The sequence below is a fragment of the Brassica napus genome, chromosome A4 (assembly GCF_020379485.1).
Source record: "Brassica napus cultivar Da-Ae chromosome A4, Da-Ae, whole genome shotgun sequence".
In the NCBI taxonomy this organism is placed as follows: Eukaryota; Viridiplantae; Streptophyta; class Magnoliopsida; order Brassicales; family Brassicaceae; genus Brassica; species Brassica napus.
This window is the reverse complement of record NC_063437.1, coordinates 7,859,401-7,882,822: the sequence shown is the minus strand read 5'-3', so window position 1 is coordinate 7,882,822 and position 23,422 is coordinate 7,859,401. Positions and strand designations below refer to the sequence as shown.

At 35.4% G+C, this 23,422-nt stretch overlaps 2 protein-coding genes across 2 annotated transcripts; both read right to left on the bottom strand.

Moving 5' to 3' along the window:
- Positions 1-16: 16 nt before the first annotated feature.
- On the bottom strand, positions 17-3,561 carry LOC106445037 (cationic amino acid transporter 3, mitochondrial). The gene is made up of 15 exons (XM_013886517.3): positions 3,307-3,561; positions 2,831-3,032; positions 2,658-2,742; positions 2,432-2,572; positions 2,223-2,341; positions 2,052-2,148; positions 1,800-1,972; positions 1,650-1,716; positions 1,403-1,561; positions 1,253-1,330; positions 995-1,157; positions 776-884; positions 587-699; positions 441-516; positions 17-351 (listed from the first exon to the last, which is right to left on the bottom strand). Exons 1-15 carry the CDS (start codon positions 3,461-3,463, stop codon positions 195-197), a joined length of 1,896 nt encoding a protein of 631 aa, XP_013741971.2. The 5' UTR covers positions 3,464-3,561; the 3' UTR covers positions 17-194.
- Positions 3,562-13,909: 10,348 nt separating this feature from the next.
- On the bottom strand, positions 13,910-23,422 carry LOC106449076. Its single transcript, XM_048777354.1, has 7 exons — positions 22,260-23,422; positions 21,974-22,091; positions 19,476-20,689; positions 16,506-17,474; positions 15,773-16,340; positions 15,638-15,688; positions 13,910-15,503 (listed from the first exon to the last, which is right to left on the bottom strand). Exons 3-4 carry the CDS (start codon positions 19,555-19,557, stop codon positions 17,317-17,319), a joined length of 240 nt encoding a protein of 79 aa, XP_048633311.1. The 5' UTR covers positions 19,558-20,689; positions 21,974-22,091; positions 22,260-23,422; the 3' UTR covers positions 13,910-15,503; positions 15,638-15,688; positions 15,773-16,340; positions 16,506-17,316.

Here is a 23,422-nt window from a genome sequence, read left to right as displayed (position 1 = left end):
TTATACACATTAGCTCTAAGTAGAATAATGACATTGAGCTTTTGATTACAAGGTGGACTAACTTTACACCAATCTCAAACAATATATTTTACAGATTTTATTGCATACTGTATCTTACAGATTGTATAACATATTTTAACAAGGAAAATCCATACTTACAAAATGAAGCTCAAAGTCCCCCACTGATGGTTTCACTAAGCCAAAGAATATCCAGAATTGCGACCAATCTCGTCGGCATGAGCAGTGGTGACGTAAAAGGCATTCGCTAGAGAGCTGTGTCGTCGCCCATAGAAAACGTAAACAAGCACTCCTATGAACAGCCACACCGATACACGAGCCCATGTCCCAGCTCTAAACATCAGCAAGACAAAAATGTCATATATGAAGTAAACTCACTGGTTACTACTATCCACAAATCTGGTGTCTTGAGGCATACTCACCCAAGGTTTACCAAGAGATACATGTTTATAAGAATGCAGAGAATAGGCAGGAGTGGAACAAGCGGGCAAATGAAACCTGTAAGAAAGGAGAGTTCATGTTCCAACAAAACATCAGGCTGTGGTTAAAATAAAAAAAAAATCAGTACCTCCAGAATGCCCAAAACTGTGTCTGGCATCATCCTGATCAATGCAACTAAGCACAATCAAACCGAAAAGAAGTAGAAATCCACCAACACCACAGAGAGAATACCGGAGGAGTCTGGATAAAATGGAACACTTAATATTCTCAGTAGAAGGCATAGCCTCAGGTACATATACTAATTTGATGAACTAACCCTGGAAAGAGCAAGCTGGATGCTGCATAGCTTATCAGGAAGTTCCCAATACAAATGAACATAATGCTCCAACCAGCAAATTTCCTTCTGTTTTCTTTACTGAGAACCCCTACAGAATTGTGAAAGTTTTACTTATAGCCAAGACTGGGGATGATCAGCTCATGCAACAGTGAGAATCAGTTCTGCAGCTTGTGTAAAAGAATGAATAGAGTAACTTACAACCCCAGCTAGCTTCTTTCTTCTCCACAGTTGAATCACCAGGTTCGAAAAGTAAAGGTTGTTTGCTACTAATGGAAGTGCCGACGTGACTGGACGAGTTCTCTTCACCGCGTAGAAAGGGAGCAGAACAAATCCTCTCTTGCAGAGATGAGGGAAGAGGTACCTGATAAAAGCCTTGTTAGTCTAGTGCATAAGCATTGCAACTATCAAACTAAAAGGGAGATGTCTCTCTTTAATCAAATCTCTTCTACTAATTACCTCATCTGGAGGCACATATCTGAGTATCAACACTGATACTGCAACCATCGTAAACGCAACAAGTGTTCCAACACTCACCTACACCAACTAGAGTTTGTCAAATACCAGTTACAGGCAAAAAATGGTTAATTTAAGTGTGCTCTTAGTTACCATTCCCGCCAGTTGTGAAACATCCATAAAGAAAGCTAAGAGTGCCGCACAAAAACCAGTTGAAATGGTTCCTTTAACAGGAACCTGCGTGCGTTGATTCACGTCTGAGAAAAATGAAGGCAACAAACCATCCCTAGCCATTGCCATCAGAATCCGCGGCTGTAAAAATGAAACAAGCATCTTCACATTCTACGAAGATTTCATTGTTATATCCACAGATCTGACATTTGACTCTTTAATAGTTTACCTGAGGGAGAATGGAGCCCATTAGAGTAGAACTGAGAGCCATGATAGCGCCTAATGCTATCAAATACCTACAAAAGAAAATAAGGTTAGAATGAAGAAATGGATTCACTTGAACAAGTCATTGATAAAACATTATTGCATCTTAACTTACGCAGCCCATTGAATTCCATGAGTAGCAAAAGCAGAGGAGATTGGCGTGTCAGGGTCCATAGCATAGTAAGGCACTAAACCAACAATAACTACAGACACCATCATGTACAGCAAACAACATAGCAGGAGTGAAAGACCGATACCGAGAGGTAAATCCCGCTGCGGATTTTTCACCTGCCGTATGAAAACATCAATGTAGCAAGCCTTTAAAACAGATGAAGTCAACTACAACAATATATTACATTCAACTGACCTCTTCTGCCATACTTGCAACTGAATCAAATCCTATATAAGCAAAGAAGACTGTAGCAGATCCAGCAAGCATTCCATCAACACCGTATGGAAAATACCTAAGAAACACAAACAATACTATGTTTCATATATAGCTTAAAGTATGATGAATTTAATGAATGCTCAATTTTACCCTGATGGAAGTTGATAACCAGCCCAGCCTGTCTTGAAACACAGATAGCTACCAGCAACGATTACAAATATCATGACAAATACGTTTACTGTTGTTATAATTCCCTGAGCAAATGTACTCTGCATAGAAGAGGTATTTCACTTTTTAAAAACATGCTTCTGCTTAAGTTTGTCCAAACATGTGATTGACATCATTTAAAGTTTATAGACCTCCTTTACGCCGATGCATAAGAGCCCTGTTACAATGAAGACTAGTACAGCAGCACATGGGTCTACAACAATATCTAGTCCCGGGATTTGATGACGAGCTAATATTGCAGGCAGACAATCTTCACCACCGAAAATCATTGCCTATCCACCACATAAAAAAAAAAAAGATATGATTAGCTCAGATTTTTTCACCAACTCAAAACATCCTTATGTAATATAATAATACCAGATTTGGAGATATGCCACGAGCAACCGTTGAACCACCAATAGTGTATTCCAGAATCAATGCCCAGCCAATCAACCACGCAACACTGCAGGAGGAACCCAACATCCAACGGGTGGTGGAGAGTGAAACCACAAGAAACTTCCAAGTAATTGAAAAGTAAAGTGAAGCATTACCCTTCACCAATGCAAATGTAAGAATAGTGATAGGCACTCCCAGCTGAGGGAAAACGACTCGAGAGTTCTGCATAGCAAAACGCCGAAAGTGCTGCAGAGACTCCAGCTATTAGGAAGGAAAAGGCGAGAGCAGGTCCTGAATGCTCTCTCGCCACTGTTCCCACAAGAATGTAAACCCCTGCTCCAATTGTTGATCCAACACCTACAATTGTTACCACCAGAAGAACTCTTGAGGTTTAGTGAAGAACATAACCAAATTCAGATATTCACTTTGCAGAAGATATATCATAAAGATCAAGATTATGAATGAAAGCTTCAAACTTTTTTGACAGCTAACAAAAAAGCTTCAGCCTTTTAAAATAATCTATAAAACCAGTATCCTAAAATCATTGACAAGAACAAGATCAACTTGGAAAGAAACTCAGATTCATCCTTGAGAGAGAAAGATTCACTAGTTCATAAGAAAAAAGAGTTACCAACTGCAATCAAGTGAGGAAAGGTCAAGGCTTTGGCCAGTTGGTGCTCGGCTTTGCCATTTGAAGAGTCGACTTGTTTCCTTCGCACCAAATTTCTTATACAACTCCATTGATGCTGCTCGCCACCTTCCTGTTGCGTGTCCACCATGAATCCCATCGTAACAACACAACACAACACTTGGGAGATATTTTCTTGCTGATGACATCTATTCCTTAGTAAACCTTATCTAAGCGGCTACATCAATAATTAATCTAAACCGTATATTATATATCTATACTATTAAAGCAGAATCCTTGGTGCAGCCTGGAATAAAACAACATTCACCGAACAGTCTTTGTGAAACGCACCGTTTTACTGAAGGCGATTTTTTAGGCGATTTTGGCGATTTCGAGAACGACGTTGACGAGGGATTTTCTGATGGACTCGGCTTCATCGCCGGGATCATCTGAGTTCCCGGACCGCAATCTTGTGATTCAGGAAGGGGATCCAAAGGAATCAAGGCAATCTGGGGTGAAGGATACGGGGAAAGAAGATCTGAAATGGGTTTCAGTGGCGCAGGATAAGAGGAGTCTTAAAAAGTATGAAGTGGAGGTCAAATCGATTGACGGTAAGCATAAGGTGGTGATCCCGGATGCGATTCTCTCTGAAGCTACTCCGCTATGGGAGGATTTTATTGTTGGGAAATTCTTAGATATTGCGCCTCATATTGCGAAAGTTCATATGGTGGTAAACAAAATCTGGAGTTATGGTGATCCAACAGCTAAGGTGGAGGTTTATGATGTTAACGCAACGACAATGAGATTTAAGATACGAAATCCAAAGGTTCGAGAGAAGATAATCAAGAGAGGTATGTGGAACATTGCTGGTGTGCCTATGATTGTGAAGAAGTGGACGCCTAAAACTGAAGAGGAGAAGCAGGAGGAGGAAGCTATTCCGATGTGGGTTCATCTGAGGAAGGTGCCACTACATATGTTTTCGTGGGAAGCTTTAAGTTTCATGACAAGCACAGTGGGGTTCCCAGTTCATTTACATCCAGAGACGTTAGCTTGTTCAAATTTTGAGGAGGCTAAAGTCTTTGTTAATGTTGATGTTTCAAAAATTTTACCAAAAGAGATTGAGTTTGAGATAGAAGGGAAGGAGTTTACAGCGGAGTTTTACTATCCCTGGCTTCCGTCTAGATGTAATGTATGCGGAAAATGGGGTCATACGGAGAAGGTCTGTGTGCAGAAGAAACGTGAGAAGAAACATGGGGATAACAGAGTTGTAATGGGAAGTGCTTCAAAAACTGGTAATACAGTAACAAAGGATGGAGAAACTAGGGAGAAGGAGGAAGGGGTACAGACTGAAGACATTGAAATTTTGAGGGAGAAGACTCAAGAAGTATCTGCTGCTAAAGGAGTTACCGGGGAGTTAGTATGTACAGAAGCTGTGGAAAACGTATGGTTCTCTCCAGGCAGACTGGGTAGATCGCAATCAAAAACACCGAGAAGGGAGGAAGTTGTAGTTCAGATTTCGGCTTCTAAATACTCTGTATTGAGTGTGGATGATGTAGAAGAGGGTGAGGTTCTACCGACAACTTTAAACGGGGGTGAGGAAGGAAGTATTGAGGAAGAAGGGGAGAATGAAACAAGAGAGGAAGATTTGTTGGAAGACGAGATATTGGAGCAGATAACTAAGGAGAACGAGAAAGTAGGGGTGCTAAAAGGGGGGAAGAGAGTCCAGAAGACTAGAACTCAGGATGCAAATCCGAAGAGTAAAAGGTCTTCTAGGCGTAAACTATAATCATGAAGAGTTTTTTTTGGAATGTGCGCGGATTGAATAAAACTTTGAAGCATTCCATTGTTCGTGAGTGGATTTATCATAAGGAGATGAGTTTTGGGTGTATTTTGGAGACAAGAGTGAAAGAGAGTAAAGCAGATATCATTTTGAATACAGTATTTAGTGATTGGTCTTCAATTGCTAATTATGAACATAGCAGGGGAGGAAGAATTTGGTTTCTTTGGAGGGATATGGTTCGCATTTCTCCAGTTTACAAGACTGATCAGATAATTACAGTGCTGGTGGAACCTAAGGAGGGAGAAGGGTTCTACTGTACCTGTGTTTATGCTAGTAATCTAATGGAAGAGAGAAGAGTATTATGGGAAGACCTAAAGCATCATCATAGCTCTGCTAGTTTCAAAAAGAAGGCTTGGATAATTATGGGAGACTTCAATGAGATATTGGAAGGTGATGAAAGCTCGAGATTTGCTACTACGGGGAGGGTGCCTAATGGGATGAAGGAATTTCAGGAATTGGTTCTCCACTGCCATCTTGCTGATATGGCTTATCAGGGGCCTAAGTTTACATGGTGCAATAAGAGAGAGGAAGGTGTAATATGCAAGAAACTGGATAGAGTCTTACTAAATGAAGAGGCGCTTCTAAGATTCAGCAATGCGTATTCGGTTTTCGAGTCAGGTGGATGTTCTGATCATATGAGGTGCAAAATCCAGCTATGTCCTCCCTGTGAAAAAATAAGAAAACCTTTTAAGTATGTTAATGCCATGGGCAGTGTCTCATCATTCCTGCCTATGGTTAAAGCTTATTGGGACACTACGGTGGAGTTATATCAATCTACTTCAGCCATGTACAGATTTTCAAAAAAGTTGAAGAATTTGAAACCGCTAATTAGAGAGCTGGGTCGTGAGGAGTTGGGTAATTTAACGAGAAGAACTAAGGAGGCTTATGCTGTTTTGTGTGAAAAGCAGACTGCTACTCTTGCTAGTCCGTGTGATGTATCTATTCAAGAAGAAGCTGAAGCTTATGGAAAGTGGCTACATGTAGCAAGTTTGGAAGAGGATCATCTGAAACAGAAAGCTAAGCTGCACTGGCTGGAAATAGGAGATCAAAATAATAAAACCTATCACCGAGCTATCAGAACGAGGCAATCTCAGAACCTGATAAGGGAAGTTAGATGTCAAGGAGGGACTATAGTAAGTACTCATGATGAAGTTAAGAAGGAGGCAGAGAGTTTTTTTAAGGAGTTTCTCAACCGGTGTCCAGATAACTATCAGGATACTTCTGTAGAAGAACTACAAGAGTTGATTGCATTTAGATGTTCTCCTGATGATTGTCTGTTATTGGAGGCTGATGTTTCAGAAGAGGAAATCCGGAAAATTCTTTTTGCGATGCCAAATCACAAGTCTCCTGGTCCAGATGGTTATCCTGCAGAGTTCTTCAAGACAGCGTGGTCAGTGATAAGGAATGACTTCATTGTATCAGTGCAATCAGTATTCAAGTATGGGTTCCTCCCAAAAGGAGTAAACTCAACAATCCTAGCATTGATTCCCAAAAAACTGGACTCTCTTGAGATGAAGGACTATAGGCCGATAGCGTGCTGTAACGTTCTCTACAAGGTGGTCTCGAAACTCTTGGCAAACCGCTTGAAGAAACTTCTGCCTCGAATGATTCAAGAGAACCAGTCAGCATTTGTGCAAGGGAGACTGCTTATGGAAAATGTTCTATTAGCATCGGAGCTTGTCAAAGACTATCATAAGGAAATGGTCAGTCCAAGGTGTGTTCTGAAGATTGATATATCAAAAGCCTTCGACTCGGTGCAATGGTCATTTGTATTGGGAAGCTTGAGAGCTATTGGGTTTCCAGAGAAATACATACACTGGATAGAGCTATGTATTACCAGTCCTTCTTTCTCAGTTCAAGTCAATGGTGATTTGGCGGGTTATTTTCAAAGCTCTAGAGGACTCCGTCAGGGTTGCTCGCTCTCGCCGTACTTGTTTGTACTTTGTATGAATGTGTTATCTCTGAAACTGGACAAAGCAATGGTTGAGAGGAAGTTTAAGGTTCACCCGGGTTGTCAAAAGCTTTCTCTTACTCATCTCTGCTTTGCAGATGACCTAATGGTCTTTGTAGAAGGCTCCAAGGATTCTGTGCAGGGTGCTCTTTCTGTATTTGAAGAGTTTGAAGTCTGGTCGGGGTTAAGTATAAGTGTGGAGAAATCCACAATTTACATGGCTGGAGTATCAGTGGATGAGAAGAGGAGTATTTTGACGAACTTCAAGTTTGCGGAAGGTGAACTACCTGTACGTTACTTGGGGCTTCCTCTCATGACTCAAGCTATGAGAACACAAGACTACTACCCTCTGTTGGAGCACATAAAAAGTAAGATCAACTCTTGGACATGCCGATATTTGTCATATGCAGGCAGGCTACAACTCATAATATCTGTGCTTGTTAGCATTGTCAACTTCTGGATTTCTGTATTTCGTATTCCAAGTAGTTGTATAAAGGAGGTGGAGAGTATTTGTTCGGCATTTCTATGGACAGGGCCAGTTCTTAAAACTTCAAATGCTAAGGTAGCTTGGAAGGAAATCTGTTGCATTAAGAGTGAAGGAGGCTTGGGGATTCGGGATCTGAGGGAAGTAAATAAGGTATATGGACTAAAGTTGATTTGGAGGCTGTTAACTGGTGATTCATTATGGGGTAAATGGGTAAGAGGTAATTTACTGAAAGGGAAGAGCTTTTGGGCAGTGAAGTCAAATCCACAAATGGGTTCTTGGATATGGAGGAAGATTTTGAAGCTAAGAGAAGTGGCTAAACTGTTCTATAAGAAAGAGATTGGAAATGGGAGACATTCTTCTTTTTGGTATGATCATTGGTCTGACAAAGGTGTATTCTCTGAGCTGCTGGGAGATAGAGGAGTCATAGACTTGGGTGTTGGGAAAGACGCAACGGTGGAAGAGGCTGTATTGTGTATTCGGAGAAGGCGAAGGCATCGCACTAGTGTTCTGAATGATATTGAAGCTGAGCTTCGAGAAATTAGCAGCAGGCTTGACCCTGGGGTAAATGATGTGAGCACTTGGAAGGGTAAAGCGGGATATAGGATGAGGTTCTCCACACAAGAAACTTGGATGCAGTTGAGAGGAAGTTCTCCTTTATGTTCTTGGGCCAGTGGGATATGGTTTCCTCAAACTACTCCCAGATATGCGTTTATGGCATGGTTAGCCTCTAGAGACAGGCTATCAACAATGGATCGTGTGGTTAAATGGAGTCATGGAGTAGATTCAACTTGTGTGCTTTGTCGTTCTGCGCAGGAGTCAAGGAATCATTTGTTTTCGAGTGTGATTACACATCCAAACTTTGGGAGTTTATGGCAAAAGGTATAATGGGTAACTCTTTTACCAAGCATTGGTCGGAGATTATGGAGTTTATAAATGATTCATCAAGGGAGAAGAGAAGTCTGTTTTGTATAAGATACGCTTTTCAAGTAGTTCTGTATGCGATTTGGAGAGAGCGAAACAAGATCAGGCATGGTGACAAGTTGTTGCCATTGGGGGTGCTTAAAAGACTGCTTGATAAAAGTATCAGAAACAAGTTCAGTGTGATGCGGAAGAAAGGTATTAAGGGAGCAGGAGAGTTAATGCAATTTTGGTTCCAAAATAGTTTGTAAAAGGGTGATGTTTGCTTGAGGTTTACATAACAAACAGGATGCATTTATGTAATAAGGCTTTTTTGATGAATAAATTTAACATTCATTCAAAAAAAAAAAAAAATAAAAAAAAAAAAAATAAAGCAGAATCCTTCTTATGATTATGTCCCTAACTTTTAAAAAAAATTACAAAACATACTATTACTTTTTTTTAATATCTTTAATGATCTACAAAAATTTAAAACCCATTCGATAGGTCCAAATTGAACCATTGTTAACCTATTGTGCCATTTTGTTTAAAATATATTTAGTGAAAATCATTAAAAAGATTGTTTTATTTTTTATACAGAGATTATATATTTAAGAGATAAACAAATATATTAACTCATTATGCCAATTTGTGTAAAATATCTATACTTAAAATCATAAAAAACCTGTTTTATTTTTATTGAGATTATACATTTAAGAAATAAACAAATTAATATATATGATATATTTAAGAATTAAACAAACAACGGATTTGCAGTCATATATGTGTAAACACAATTTTACTAATAACAAATAAATTACATTACAATTTATAAAAATGAAAACCATATTACATAATAAACTATTCAAACACATACTCGCACTAATTAGAATTACAATTTATAAAATAAACCATATTAGATAATAAAATATTGAAACACATCCTTATCTAATTAGAAATAATATTAAAATTGAAAAAATGACATTTTATTAATAGATTGAATACCCGCTCTTTGAAAGAGCGGGTCAATATCTCGTTATTGGATTTAAAGGAAAAACTAGTTTGTCTTCTACTATATCCTCCTTACTCACCGTTTTATATTTGTGTTGATTAAAAATACATTTTTCTACATTTTTATAGTATATTTTAAGCACGTATATGCGAAAATGACATTTTCTTAGCACTCAATAAACTTTAATACTGTGTGGTTGACACTAAATCAATTAAATTTATGCAAAACCAACTTAGCCAATGTCAATTATTAATATTTCAGGAGAGCAACTTTCCAGGAGAGAAGACGTAAACGTATTTGATATGTCATGTATTTTGTACCGTAGCTGAGACGTATCAATGCATGAATTTTAAAAGGTAAAACCTTCTAGTTTTTCATCTAAATTATTTAATTTTACTTTTTATTATGTAAGTAGAAGTTAAGATTTTTCTCTGAACTATAAAATTTGATTTATCGATCTGTGTAAGGGGGAGGGGGTTTACAAAATAGGCACAAAGCAAAATAAGTATACAAAGATAAACCTTCTAATCTTTCATCTAAATCACTTAATTTTTTTTCTATTGTATTGTATTGTGTTATAGCAAAACAGATAAACCTTCTAATATTTAATCTTTTTGTAAGCAAACGTTAGGTAAACCTTCTAGTCTTTCATCTAAATTATTTATTTTGTTTTCTTTATTGTGTTAGCAGAAGTTGAGTTCGTACTTTGAGCTATAAAAAATGATTTATAGATCCATGTAGGGGGTGAGGGTTAGACAAATTCGGTGTAAAGATCCATGACTTTACAAAGGTAGACCTTCTAATCTTTCATTTAAGTCAATTTTTTTTCTGTTTTCACATTGTGTTGGCATAATTTAAGATTTTACATTGGGTTAGACGAATTTAACGCAAAGCTCCATAAGCTTTGTTAAGGTAAAATTTCTAGTCTTTCATATATATATATATATATATATATATATATTTTTTTTTTTTTAAAAAAAATTAGCAGAAGCTAAGAATTTAGTTTGAGTTAAAAAAATTCATTTATCCATGCGTGTGGTGGTTAGACGATTTCGGCGCAAAGCTCCATGAGTTTATAAAAAAGGGTAAACCTTTTGTTTTTTTCATCTAAATTATTATTTTATTTTTTCATTATGTTAGCAGAAGTTATATTTTACTTTGAACTATAGAATTTGATTAATCGATCAATGTAAAAGGGGAGGGGGAGTTAGACGAATTAGGCGCTAAGCTCCATGAGTGTACAAAGGTATAACATTCTATTTTTTTTCCATCTAAATCATTTTTTCTTTCTTCATTGTGTTAGCAAAAGTATAAATTTTAATTTCAGCTATAAAATTTGATTTGGGAGGGGGGGGGGGGGGGGGGGGGGTTAGACAAATTTGGCACAAAGCACCATGAGTTTACAAAGGTAAATATTTTAGTAATTCATCTAAATTATTATATTTATATATATATATATATATATTTCATTGTGTTAGGAGAAATTAAAATTTTACGTTGAGCTATAAAGTTTGATTTATCGATCCATGTAGGGGGTGGGGGGAGGGAGGAGGGGGGGCGGATCAGACAAATTCGGCGCAAAGCTTCATGAGTTTACAAAGGTAAACCTTCTAGTTTTCATATAAATCAGTTATTTATTTTGTACCGTGGCTGAGTTTACAAAGGCAAAAGTTCAAAAGTTCTAGTCTTTCAGCTAAACATTTTTTCTATTTTCTCATTGTGTTAGCAGAAATTAAGATTTTACTGTGAGATATAAAATTTGATTTATCGATCCATTGTGGTGATGGGGGGGGGGGGGGGGGGGGGGGGTCGAATTCAATAAAAATCTCCATGAATTTAAAAATATAAACCTTCTAATTTTCATCTAATTTAATTATTTTTATTGTGTAAAGACAAGTTAAAATTTTACTTTGAGGTATAAAATTTGATTTATCGATCCATGTAAGGGAGGAGGAGATGTTAGATGAATTCAGCGAAAACATAAGTTTTCCTAGGTAAACCTTCTAGTCTTTCATCTAAATTATTTTTTCTTATTGTATTAGCAGAAGTTTAGATCTTAATTTGAGCTATAAAATTTGATTAATTTATAGATTCATGTGAGGGGTGGGGGTCAGACGAATTTGGTGCAAAGCTCCATTAGTTTACAAACGTAAAACCTTCAAGTCTTTCATCTACCTCATTTAATTTTTTCTATATTCACATTGTGTTAGCAGAAGTTAAGATTTTATTTTGAGTTTTAAATTTAATTTATCGATCCATGGGCAAGAGGGGGGGGGGGTTGATGAATTCGACGCAAAGCTCCATAAGTTTACTAAGGTATTTCATAAAAAAATATACTTTTACTGTGTACGCAGAAGCTAAAATTTTACTTTGACCTATGAAATTTGATTTATCTTTCCATGGAGAGGGGGGTGAGGGGGGGGGGGGGGGGGGGGGTTAGAAGAATTTGGCGCAAAGTTCTATGATTTTACATAAGTAAACCTTCTGTTTTTTATGTAAATCATTTATTTTATTTTTTTCATTCTATTAACAGAAGTTAGATTTTACCTTGAGCTTTAGAATTTTATTTATCGATCAATGTAAAAAGGGTGGGTGGATTAGATGAATTAGGCGCAAAGCTCCATGAGTGTACAAAGGTAAAAATTCTAGTGACTGTTGTGATGCTAGGATGAGACTATGTGATTGCTGTGATGATTGTTTACCAACTATGTGCGACTTAGTCTGATAGAGAGAATTGAACGAATAAGCTATTAGATGAACAACTGCTAGGACGTGACTATGTGCTGTATGCTTTTGGTCGTGAAGTGTTGATTGGTGGATAAAAGGAGTGTGGAATGGAGATGTGTGAATGCCGGTTGGGCAGGGTGAGGCACTGTGTGTATGGGAAACGGCCTTGGGGGGACAACAATTGCTGTTGTGTGTTCGTGCAGTTTGCCTAGAGAGGGAAAACAGCGGAAGTGTGGAATGTGATGAGTTGAAATTGAAATTGTGATTCTTGTGTGTGTAGTGTCGTAGTTGAATGTTTATCGTTATCGAGTCTTATCGTTATGTTCTCTGCGACTAGTCAGTCCTCGTTCTTCATTGAGCCATATAGTTGTTCATGAGGGGGAATGGTCACAAAAGCTATCTCACTGAGTAACACATTTACTCATGCCCTCATTTCCCTTGTAAATAGAAGAGCTGAATATCAGTTGGGTTGGTGGATTTAAACAGAAGGAAACATGTCTGTGATCCTCAGACCATTGGTGGGACACAATGACTTGTCTTTTGGCGTAGACATGTGTCCCTAACACCGAGCTTTGAACCTTGGTTGGTTTTCTAGGAGAAGTGGTTGTTACAATTTTTGTCAATATTTGGTAGTTTTTCCGTGCAACTTAGTTGCTGGAATGGCCTGATCTTTGAATTTTTTTTTTGTTGGGAACACTATGAGATTGTTTATTCATATATAAACGATATTCGTTTTAATGAAAATCAAAAATAGAATGCTTGTAAAATTTAAAATACAATATTTGTGTCCCATATTAGAAATGGGTGGTAAAAATCATTATGTAAATATTTTTTTTCAAATATCATCATCATGTATATAAAGTTGAGAATTATAACAAAGCTCAAACCTTTGAATACACATAAGTATATTATGAAGAAGAGATATCCGACCCAGATTTAGATTTCCGGCTTCAGAATTTGGCAAATATTCCAACTGATAAAAAAACTATTTTAGCTGAATTCTTTTGATTTTTATTTTTCAAAATTTGATATAATATCTCCAGTTATGATGGTTAAAGTGATTTATCAACTTGATTTTGTAACAGAAAATTGTTAATTATTATTAATTTATATATTATGATAATGGATTCTCATTCTCCCTTTAATTGATACTAGAGATTCTTCCGGGCTACGCCCGGATTTCGGACAAATATTTTTTATTCAATATATATACTATATATTGTGGCCATATTATAAAAGTATAAGTTCATATCAAATTTGAAATGAGTGCAATAAAACCTTTTTCTACTTTAAACTTGAATTATAATCCAATTCATCATTCATATTTAGGAGTCATTCAGGGACATTAGATAAAATTATTCATAAAGTTCAATGAAAATAAATCGTTAATAACAATTGGTTCAAACGTTCGAGCTTTGTTTTTTGTTTTTAGAATTTTTGAGTTGTTTTTATTAATTATTTACGGTATTATAGAATCTTATGGGTTTTCAAAATCTATATGAAATGCCACTTATATGTATGATGACTGGTGTGCATCATTCTCATGCCATGAATATTGGCGACTGAAGTCTTTTTTTCCGCCAGCTATTTGAGTCAAACTTCTAAAATCAGAAAGTGCCCAAAGCCAAATGAGAGAACTGCATATTTTCTTAGTATCTTTTCACTTATTTTGAAATGCTTTTGAACACTATATCTCATAAATTTTCTTGAAAGCTATAACAATACCCATAACAGATTAAATCATAATAGTCTTTTCATGGATTTCATATAAAAAGATGACAATGTCTCGCTAAATCATGTTCCAGCAGCCAGACGATAACTTAAAACCCAAGTAATAAAACAAAACTTCCCGCCACTGCTTAGCCAACGTCGAAGTGAATAACGCAGACATGAGGCAAAGATAGGTCGCATCAAGATGGTTCCGTCCTTTTATTTTGTTCTGCAGAAGAAGGGTTTCCCCCCTCCATATTTATCTAGCACAGTGATGTTTCCTTGCTTGTTGATGCCATTCACCCGTGTGAAAGCTACCAGAAGAATCTGCACAAATACTTTCTTTAGGCAATAAAAAAATAAAAGACTTAGGGACAATTTGAGGAGTTGTATATGAGCTTACCAGTTTATAGTTTTTTAACAGCTTTCGGTGTTAGAGTTATTCTCACGAATCATTCTTTGACTATATAAAAGTGAAGCTCTGCATCTGGAGCTTTTTTTTTTCCCTATACCTACGCATTCCTGCTTCTTAGATTGGAATGATCAAGGGAAACTTACGAAGAAGCTAAACTTAGAATTCCATTTATTGGGGCTGACGCTTCTTGGAAGGAAGAGGTGGCTAGCCATGGATGCAGTTGGTAACAGTAGGTGCTTTTGATTCTTACTAACACTAAACTCAATCAAGCAATTTGGTATTTCTGGTGAATAATCACAGCCCTTCTAGGAAGGAAGAGGTGGCTAGCCGTGGATGCAGTTGGTAACAGTAGCTGCTTTTGATTCTTACTAACACTAAACTCAATCAAGCAATTTGGTATTTCTGGTGAATAATCAATACACAGTAGCAAAACAATAACAAACAAAATCTCTCTGTCATGAAATTACTAAGGAGGATGACATCAAACATTCATCTATTCTAGCAAACATACAAAGAATACATGAAAAGTGATTTTACATGCTCGTTAGATCATTCGAACATGAGTAACAATCAGATTATGAGGTTCAAACTCTGCTTCCACACCCTTGGCCAGAGAAATGATAACAGGAGTTGTAACCCTCTTCTTCAGTACTTACTAATCTCATTGAACACCTAGAATGGCTCAGTCGATGGTAGACCATTGAAGACAATATCATCATATCCCTAACAGCTTCCTGCACATTCTTCAAAACCTCCAAAGGACATAAGAAGTCTTAATCACATTCAAACCCATATTTCAATATCTCATCTGCGTATAGAACCTATCCATCAATCCAGCTTCCACATACCTGAGATACGTACACCTTCTCATCAACGTCCCAAGCACATCATCTCTCGAGTTGATCACTTCGAGTAAATGTTCAGTTCTGCTTTCGACGATTGCTAAATATTGTAACTTGTAAGAAGCAAGTGGACACAAAAGGGCTGTCAAGAAAAAATCAGACAAAGTTGTCCTGGGAGGCATTATGGTAAAAGCCTTGTAATAGAGTAAAAGAAATAAGGACAGGATCCTTAGCGAACGAACCTGGATTATCAATGTTCAGTGAAAGCTAAAGTGACAGAGGCTATCAATGTTCTTCCATAAGGAGTACTCAAAACTCACTGAAGCAGCAAATAACAATCACATGAGCAGAAAAGTCACCAATGTAGAATGTAAATTTTTCGTCAGGAAAAAGAGACATTAAAAAGAAAGAAAATGAAAGGTATTTTTTTAGAATAAAGACTGTTTATATCACCTTCTAACAATCGCACAGAAGCAAGAAGATAATGTCCTCTCTTCTTTGAGTCTTTCCATTTTCATGTATGAAACAAAACTACAATTAAAAACATTTTGTAGACACATAAAAAAGACAGAGCATAGAACTACCAACCTGTGTATCTTTCATATACTCGAGCACCACTCCTATTGTCTAGTTAAGCATCTTAATGACCCTGAGGAAGTCTGCTTCGGAAGCATGATTTTGTCTGATTTTCTTTGGATATCTGCAAAAAGCTGGAAATAGTTATTAATTAAACAAAGAGAAGTAAGAAGGATGTCTCTTAAGATGGAGGCAATGTTCAAAGAGCCAAGTGCGGAGTATAGACACAGATTTTATAAGTACGCCTCTTTGTGGTCTCCAAGCTGTTGATGCAAAGCTCTTTCAGCCATTGATCCAATCAAGAAAGCTTAAAAATTTAGCAATAAACTAAACAGAAGAAATAGAGCGAGAGATTGAGAAAGATGTGGATGCGAGCTCATGCATGTTCTTTACCTTAACCATGTCACTCAATTGTTAACAATGGTTGTTAAGAAAGAAGATAAATTCAGAAAGGGGATGAGAGGTTGCTGTGAAAAGCCTGTCACACATCCTGCTGAATGAAAAAAAAAACACTTACGAAGACAGAGACTGACCTGAAGGCATCATAAGCTATGGAGTGACGTGTTGTGTTGGCACCATACTGTCAATGTCATCAAAAACTGACTTAGAATATAAGAAAATACATGAACAATGGAGGTCATCAGATCGGCAACATAAGGTTCCATCAACATATTCAGACTTGCTTTCATTGATTGCAGAGAGAATCAAACGAAACAGAACAACCTAATATAATTATTGAATTTACCTGGAGCGGAGATCACACCTTCCGTGCTCAGATACTGGATGTCCTTCTGAGAGGCAGAACCAGCAATCGGCTTAGCTTTCTTGAGATAAGGAGGTGAATCACAATCCTAGACAGCTTATATAATGATCATGAACCAGTGGAGGCCATAATATCCTCTTCAGTTCCAGAGCTGTTTCGATTGTGCATTTACATTTAGAAAAGGTGAGAGATATTACGGTTTGTGGGAGAAGGTGAATCGAGAAAATTATTTTGCTCTTTGCCGGAGGCGAATCGATCTGTAAAAGTTATGAATGTATTTGATGACATGGCACATTCTTGACTTATGATTGGCTTGAATTTCCATGCCTACGTGGACACCCTAAGAAGTCTAGATATCTCCCTTTTAGTATTGTGATAAGGAAAAAAGGTCTCCAGTTCTCATACGCACTTGCAACAAATCAAACACAATCTCCTTCTTTGTTTTTCTTTTGAAGTTGAGAGGACAATATAGATTTAGGTTTATAAAGAAAAAAAAAGATTTCTGGTTTGTTAGCCTTTATATTATTGAGTTGTATAATAGTCAAAATATGAATGTATATCAGGATTTTGATGGATCAAAACCGTCACAATAAGGGCAATTACCACCACACATAATAGTTCTTTTTAAAAAGTTTGGTATCAGTTATTGTAATTTTTATTCTGTTTATATTATTATATTACACACTTATTTAGTTTTGTCATATTGTTAAAATCACGGTTCAACAAGTATTGCTTCAAGAATTCTTAAACAACAATTCATGCAGTCATGCAGATCGAGTATTTCTCTTATAGTTCAAGGGAGTGTAGTGTGGGTTACATCTTCTGAGTTTTGCAATCGAGGACGTCTACATGGTGGTCTTCTAGCTAGTGTTTGTGGTGAATCGTCTTTTGCAATAGCAGCTCCACATGATCCTGATGGAGGAGTGCTTATTTCCGGAACCATTTTACCACCTATATATATTTCATGCCCACAATTAATACATATGTGACAAAATTAGATGTTTGGTATACTTTCACATCCCTAACTTGACTGATATCAAGAGTATTCTCCTGGATCTAATGCTTTGATACTCAGTGGATCAAACTAGAAGTTCAATTGGACAACCAATAGTTAAGAGAATCTGAAAATCTAGTTTCTTGATCAAAGTAATAGACATGAATACAATATAAACCGATATATCAAGAATATCTTTAAGCTATGTAAAGTTTTGCTTCATGAAATAACCTTGTTTTCTTAACTAAATCAAAGATCTAGGGAGTGGGGAAGAAAATGGCGTAATGCAGTTCTCTTTGATTTTTTCTTTTTTTTTTAGTAGTCGATGCTACCTTAAATCTTTGGGTAAATTTATTGAATGTACATATTGAGAGAAAAATAAAATGTAATGGCATACGGTGGGATGTGATATGAATCTAAAAATAGCATTTTTGACCTTGTTCATGAGTAGACGTGATATTAACGTACCATAATACAATTGGCACACATTTATTTTATATTTCAACTGTAAAATAAAATAATATATCAAATAAATAATAAAAACAATTAGTTCACATAAATACATAAACAAAATTAACGCGGAGTTATTTGTTTTCTATGGTTCTATAATGAAATAGAAAAAAAGGAGAAGGAAGTTGTCACACGACTACAATAACTTGTACATCAGACTGTTTCTATTTTAATTTACCTTTGTTTAACTATAGAATAAAAAGTATAATATTTGTTAGCGTCTTTTTCATGACATCACAATAGATAGAAAAACTATAAGAAACATATTGTTGTCGTCGAAAAGGACACTTAAAAGCTGATGAGAGTACCTCCTCATACAAACAGTATATAATGGTGAGATGAGGTGAGGATGTGGTGGGAAGTGGTGAAGGAGAATATAAGATGATTGGATAACGGTGAATGGCGACAATGGTGGAGGAGAAGATGGTGGTTACGATGGACAACTGATAGTGATAGTGGTAATGAAGGTACATGTAGAAGTGATTGAGTCGAAAATGGAAGAGGCCGGTGGTGGTGGTGATGTCGGTGTCATTAGTAAGATAACAACAAAAATAATACATAAGAGGAGAGGATGTTGTTGTTCACAGAGGAGAAGAAGGGAAAGAGAGGAGGAGGATGTTTTAATATTCTATACTATGACCATAAAATAGAATAGTATACTATAACGTATGCAAAAATTGGTACACAATCTTTTATATATTTTTCACTGGAAATGTATTATTTTTAACGGATAGAAAACTCTCAAATTAGATGAAGAAGAACAAAGGAAGGAAAAGAAGAAAAAGTAACACATATTTTGTTAGTGGGAAATCATATATTTATTATATGTTTTCATTATAAAATAGAATAATACATGATAATTACATAACTCATATTCTTTTATTATGAAATTTCATTTCTGTTTTATTTTTCATAATAAAATAGAATAGTACACAAAATGGTAACTGTTCATCATCATTTCCATTTTCCCACACCAACTATCAAAATTCTTAATCCCTGAAAAAACGATTGTAACTTTACCCATAACACACAAACTCAATCCTAATAAAAAAATATTATTATAAACCATTTTCCTTTAACCCATCAAAATTTTCAATTAAATGTCGTGCCTCTTCCTTATGCTTCTTCGTCATGCATTAATTTGCTTTTTTCAGTATGTCTGATATCAGATGCGAGTAGTCAAGCGTTTATAAAAAGAGTATTTTCATCTGTCATATCATGTCAATAATATGTATTATATCATACCATCAGTTTGCTATGGTTACTTTGTGAATTATAATTTTTTTTTTATGGTTGTAGCATCAAATTTCCCTAAATCTCTTGTACTTATTTTATTAACTCACCATTCACAACATCTTCGAGAGATATTTCATTTTACTTTACTAATATGTAAAACCGAGAAAAATATGCAATTGTATGAACTAGATTATTTTTATATGTGATCTCACCTGGTATTGTTGTTCCTGCAAGATCGATCACAAAGAATACACAAAGAAGCAGACGAAGGAAAGGAACAACTGATGTCTTCATTGCCTTGCGCTCTTCTAGTTTCAAATAACTATAAATATATATAAATTTTCATAATTTGATGTACATTTATAACCAACGCCTAACTGATGTACTTGCCACTTGTTTGATTTTTTGTTCCCGCGTTACGACTTTCACATGTTTTTGTTTTGTTTTTGGCATGTATGAACACGTTCAAAAAATAAAAGAACACTGGTTTTGCTTTGTTGTTTTATGGCCCAAATAGTCAACAATGTAAACTTGAAACAAACCGTATTCACAAAAGAGTGATCATAAATTGAGATATAGTAATCTTCTATTTGCGTCAACCATCAAATAATTTAGTTGTAGAAATTTTTTCAAATATATTTTTAACACAACACTTTTTTTTATATCAAACGATCATTCTATTACTTAAACTAAAAGTAGTTCTAGACATTCAAACCGAAACTGGACAACCAACATAAGAAAATTTCATATGAAAAGATTTTTGAAACATCGTAAAGAATATAACTACACCTAATTATTTTATTTTTTTGCTAAATTGTTAATATTCAAATTAATGAAAGAGTTAGATTTATAAAATCATCAAGCACCACTATAGCAAAAAAGGTGAAAAAACATAATGGAGTTAGGGAGAAGATCTGTGAAGATCAGTTATCTAAGCCAAAGAGCAGTGCCGGCCCTTGATGCAAGCGAAGTAAGCTCAGGCTTCCGGCCGCTTAATTTTAATAATACTTTCGCCTACATTTTTCAGGGTTCTTCTTTAGTCTAGTGGCAAAATTACATTATATGGATCTTACTGTTTGTAACTTGGGTTCGTTTGCTTAACAAACAACTTTTTTTTTTTGTTTCTAACCCTAAAATTTGTAGGACCGACTCTGCAAAAGAGACAAGAGAAAGAAGCAAAGTTCTTTCACTTTCGCTTGGCAGTGATGATGGTCCGAATGTCACGGTCAACAAAGCTAAAGACCTAAAAAAATATTATATGGTCATCTTACAAAAATATACACTATTAATTATTACGCAGTAATGTTTACTTTTATTTCCAACTTTATTTTAATAATGATGATAATTAACTAGGTGGATAATTTATCTTTACTACAAGGTATAAACGTGCATATAGTAACTCGACTATGCCGCCTTCCTCCTCTTCCTAAGTCAACAAGAATTAACGATTTGTCAAAGAAGACAAAATAACAATAAAATTTAAAGAATATTATTTCAACAAAAAGAACAAAGAATAAAAATAGAGTAGTTTATTTAAAATGTACAATGCATGAATCTTATAAAATTTATAATATTTCGGTTGTTTGATTCGCTTTACATACATGCTAATGGCTTTGCAAGATCATTCAGAACTGGTGTCTATTAATTGCATTGTAGCTAACACGCACATTAATAATGTAATTAAGTTGTAAGAAAATATCTACAGTAAAATATAGACAATTCATAAATTATTAAGTATGATAAATTAAAGCTTTATATTTTTAATTGAATTGGTTCAAAATAAAACACAAATCAATAAAAGAATATAATAATATGTGTTTATAAACACTGATCCATTAGTAATATAAAACTATAATTACTAAATATTTTCTTTATTTATATTAAATAATGTTATAAGGAAATTATTTTGTTTTACACTATAATATGTCTTAAAGATTCAATAAAAATCACTTATAATTTGTTTTATTATTTATTAAATAATGTCTTATGATGAATTCATTAGTTAAAAACTTGTTTTTATATCATATTAGTATATTCCTGAAAAGTTAACAACTATATAAATTGATAAAATAATTTCAGTATTATTGACTGTACAGTTTTATTTTACTATATTACATGTGTTGTATGTTTGATGGAGATTACAAATTAATGTTTAATTGCTTCCATTTAGGAATACAGTACTGCTTAACGAACTTCTTTGGTGTTTGTACTTGTCCTTAATATTCTTAAAGCATTGGAAAATTCTTATAACTGATTAGTCCTCCGATCAAATTCCAATTGGAATATCGAATCTACTTACACACAGAAATGGGAGTACTAATTTCGATCATTCCAAATAATATCGGATTGTGCCGAGTTAGCATAATTAACACAGTTTTTTGAGAGTCAAGCAGGCTCAACACCTTTATAGGCTTTAGAAAAAACATTTGTACACCCTTAAGTTTATACAAAAATATATTTATGGGTTTGGGATGAGCTTCTTTCATATATCACATTATCAGCTAGCTCGGCTGAGAGTTATCCATTTTCTCGAAATTTTTAGACATTAAATTACTAGCTTTGTCTAATTTATCGTAGTTAAAACTCAGACCATTATTTATCCCGTACTTTTTGTTGGTGTTAGCATCCATTTTCTTATAAACTAGACAACTAATGAAAGATTAAAAAAAATATTGATAACAATCAAATGAGGCAAGTTGTTGGTACTCACTTCATTTATGGACCTCTTCCTTTTCGCGATTTAGAAGGCGGAAAATAAATGGAGGGCGGTCCAGGAGGCGGATAAGACATGGGATACGATGGTGGACACGGCGAGGACTTTGGGCCTACTAATAAATTGACAATATCAGATTATTCGTCTAAACAATAATTTAAGAAAAAACAATGACATGTAGAAGGACGTCAGTATATCACAAAGATATCTGAGATGATTTTATAAAATGCTTTCTTCGTTCCAAAACTAGAATATGCGAATGAGTATAAGAAGGAATACTAACGTTCGTAGCGTATAGCTTCGCCGACTCCAACTTGAGAGGAGATAAACAAAAGCAGAAGAAGCATATAAGATAGCAGATAAACAGTGCGTGATGTTTGTGTAACCATTTTGGGGTAAGTGTTAGACTTCGTTTGTCACATTGCCATTACAAGACCAGCCCATGATTTATATAGCAAAGGAAGCATCATTCAATATCAACCTTTTCCGTTCAACGTAATTTTATCATCTACGTCAGCACGAGGACTTTCTGCCAAGCTTTTTTATAGATTATGTAATGTCATGAGTAAGAATAATATAAAGAGATATGATACAAACAATGATAATAGTCAACGTTCAAAGTTACATATAGTTCCAATTTCGGTTAGTCGAAGTGATGAAAGAACCGACTCGAACCTAGAAAGTAGAAACCTATTTTTTGAAATGTAGAAAATAAAAGTCATGTAGCACGTAATATAGAGTATAGACGACAAATAATGGGTATGTGTCTAATAACTTGACGTCGATTAGTAAATAGCGAGGTGTGGTATTTTACATTTGACGGGAGATGAAGGTGTTACACATTTATACACGCATCCTACGTTTTCAATTGTGGTCGTGGAGGATGGCGTCTACAAGGCTTTCGTTTTCTTGCCTTACTGTTTCACCATGATACGCATATTAATTAGCCCTCAATCTTAAGTAAAATTCTCATGACATTAGAAACCCAATTCTCTTTTCCATAATATCATTTTCAGTGATATACTTATTAAACTTCTAAGCTCTAAATTTTCAAATCCAGTATGACTCAGAGTTTTGCGATTAAGATAACTTTGGTGATAAGAGAAAGATATATACATAGATGTACTGACCTAGTATGCGGTGTGTTGCTCGAACTTGAGAGGAATAAGATAAACACAGAAGAAGCAAATATAGAAGAAGAAAAAAATGTGACGCCTTCGTAGCCATTTTTGACTCTGTCACACCTTAGTCTAAAGTGTTTCAGGGTATTATGATGCATAAAATATTTTGCCACTACTCTTCAGTTTCAACTTCAATGGATTTAAAGTTTGGAAGAATTCAATGCGCACACTTTTTCTCGACCTAAGCAATCTTTATTTGTCACGGATTATTTGTACATCGAGTTGCAGCTGTAGCCCATACTTTTCACCTAATCTCTTCCCTCCT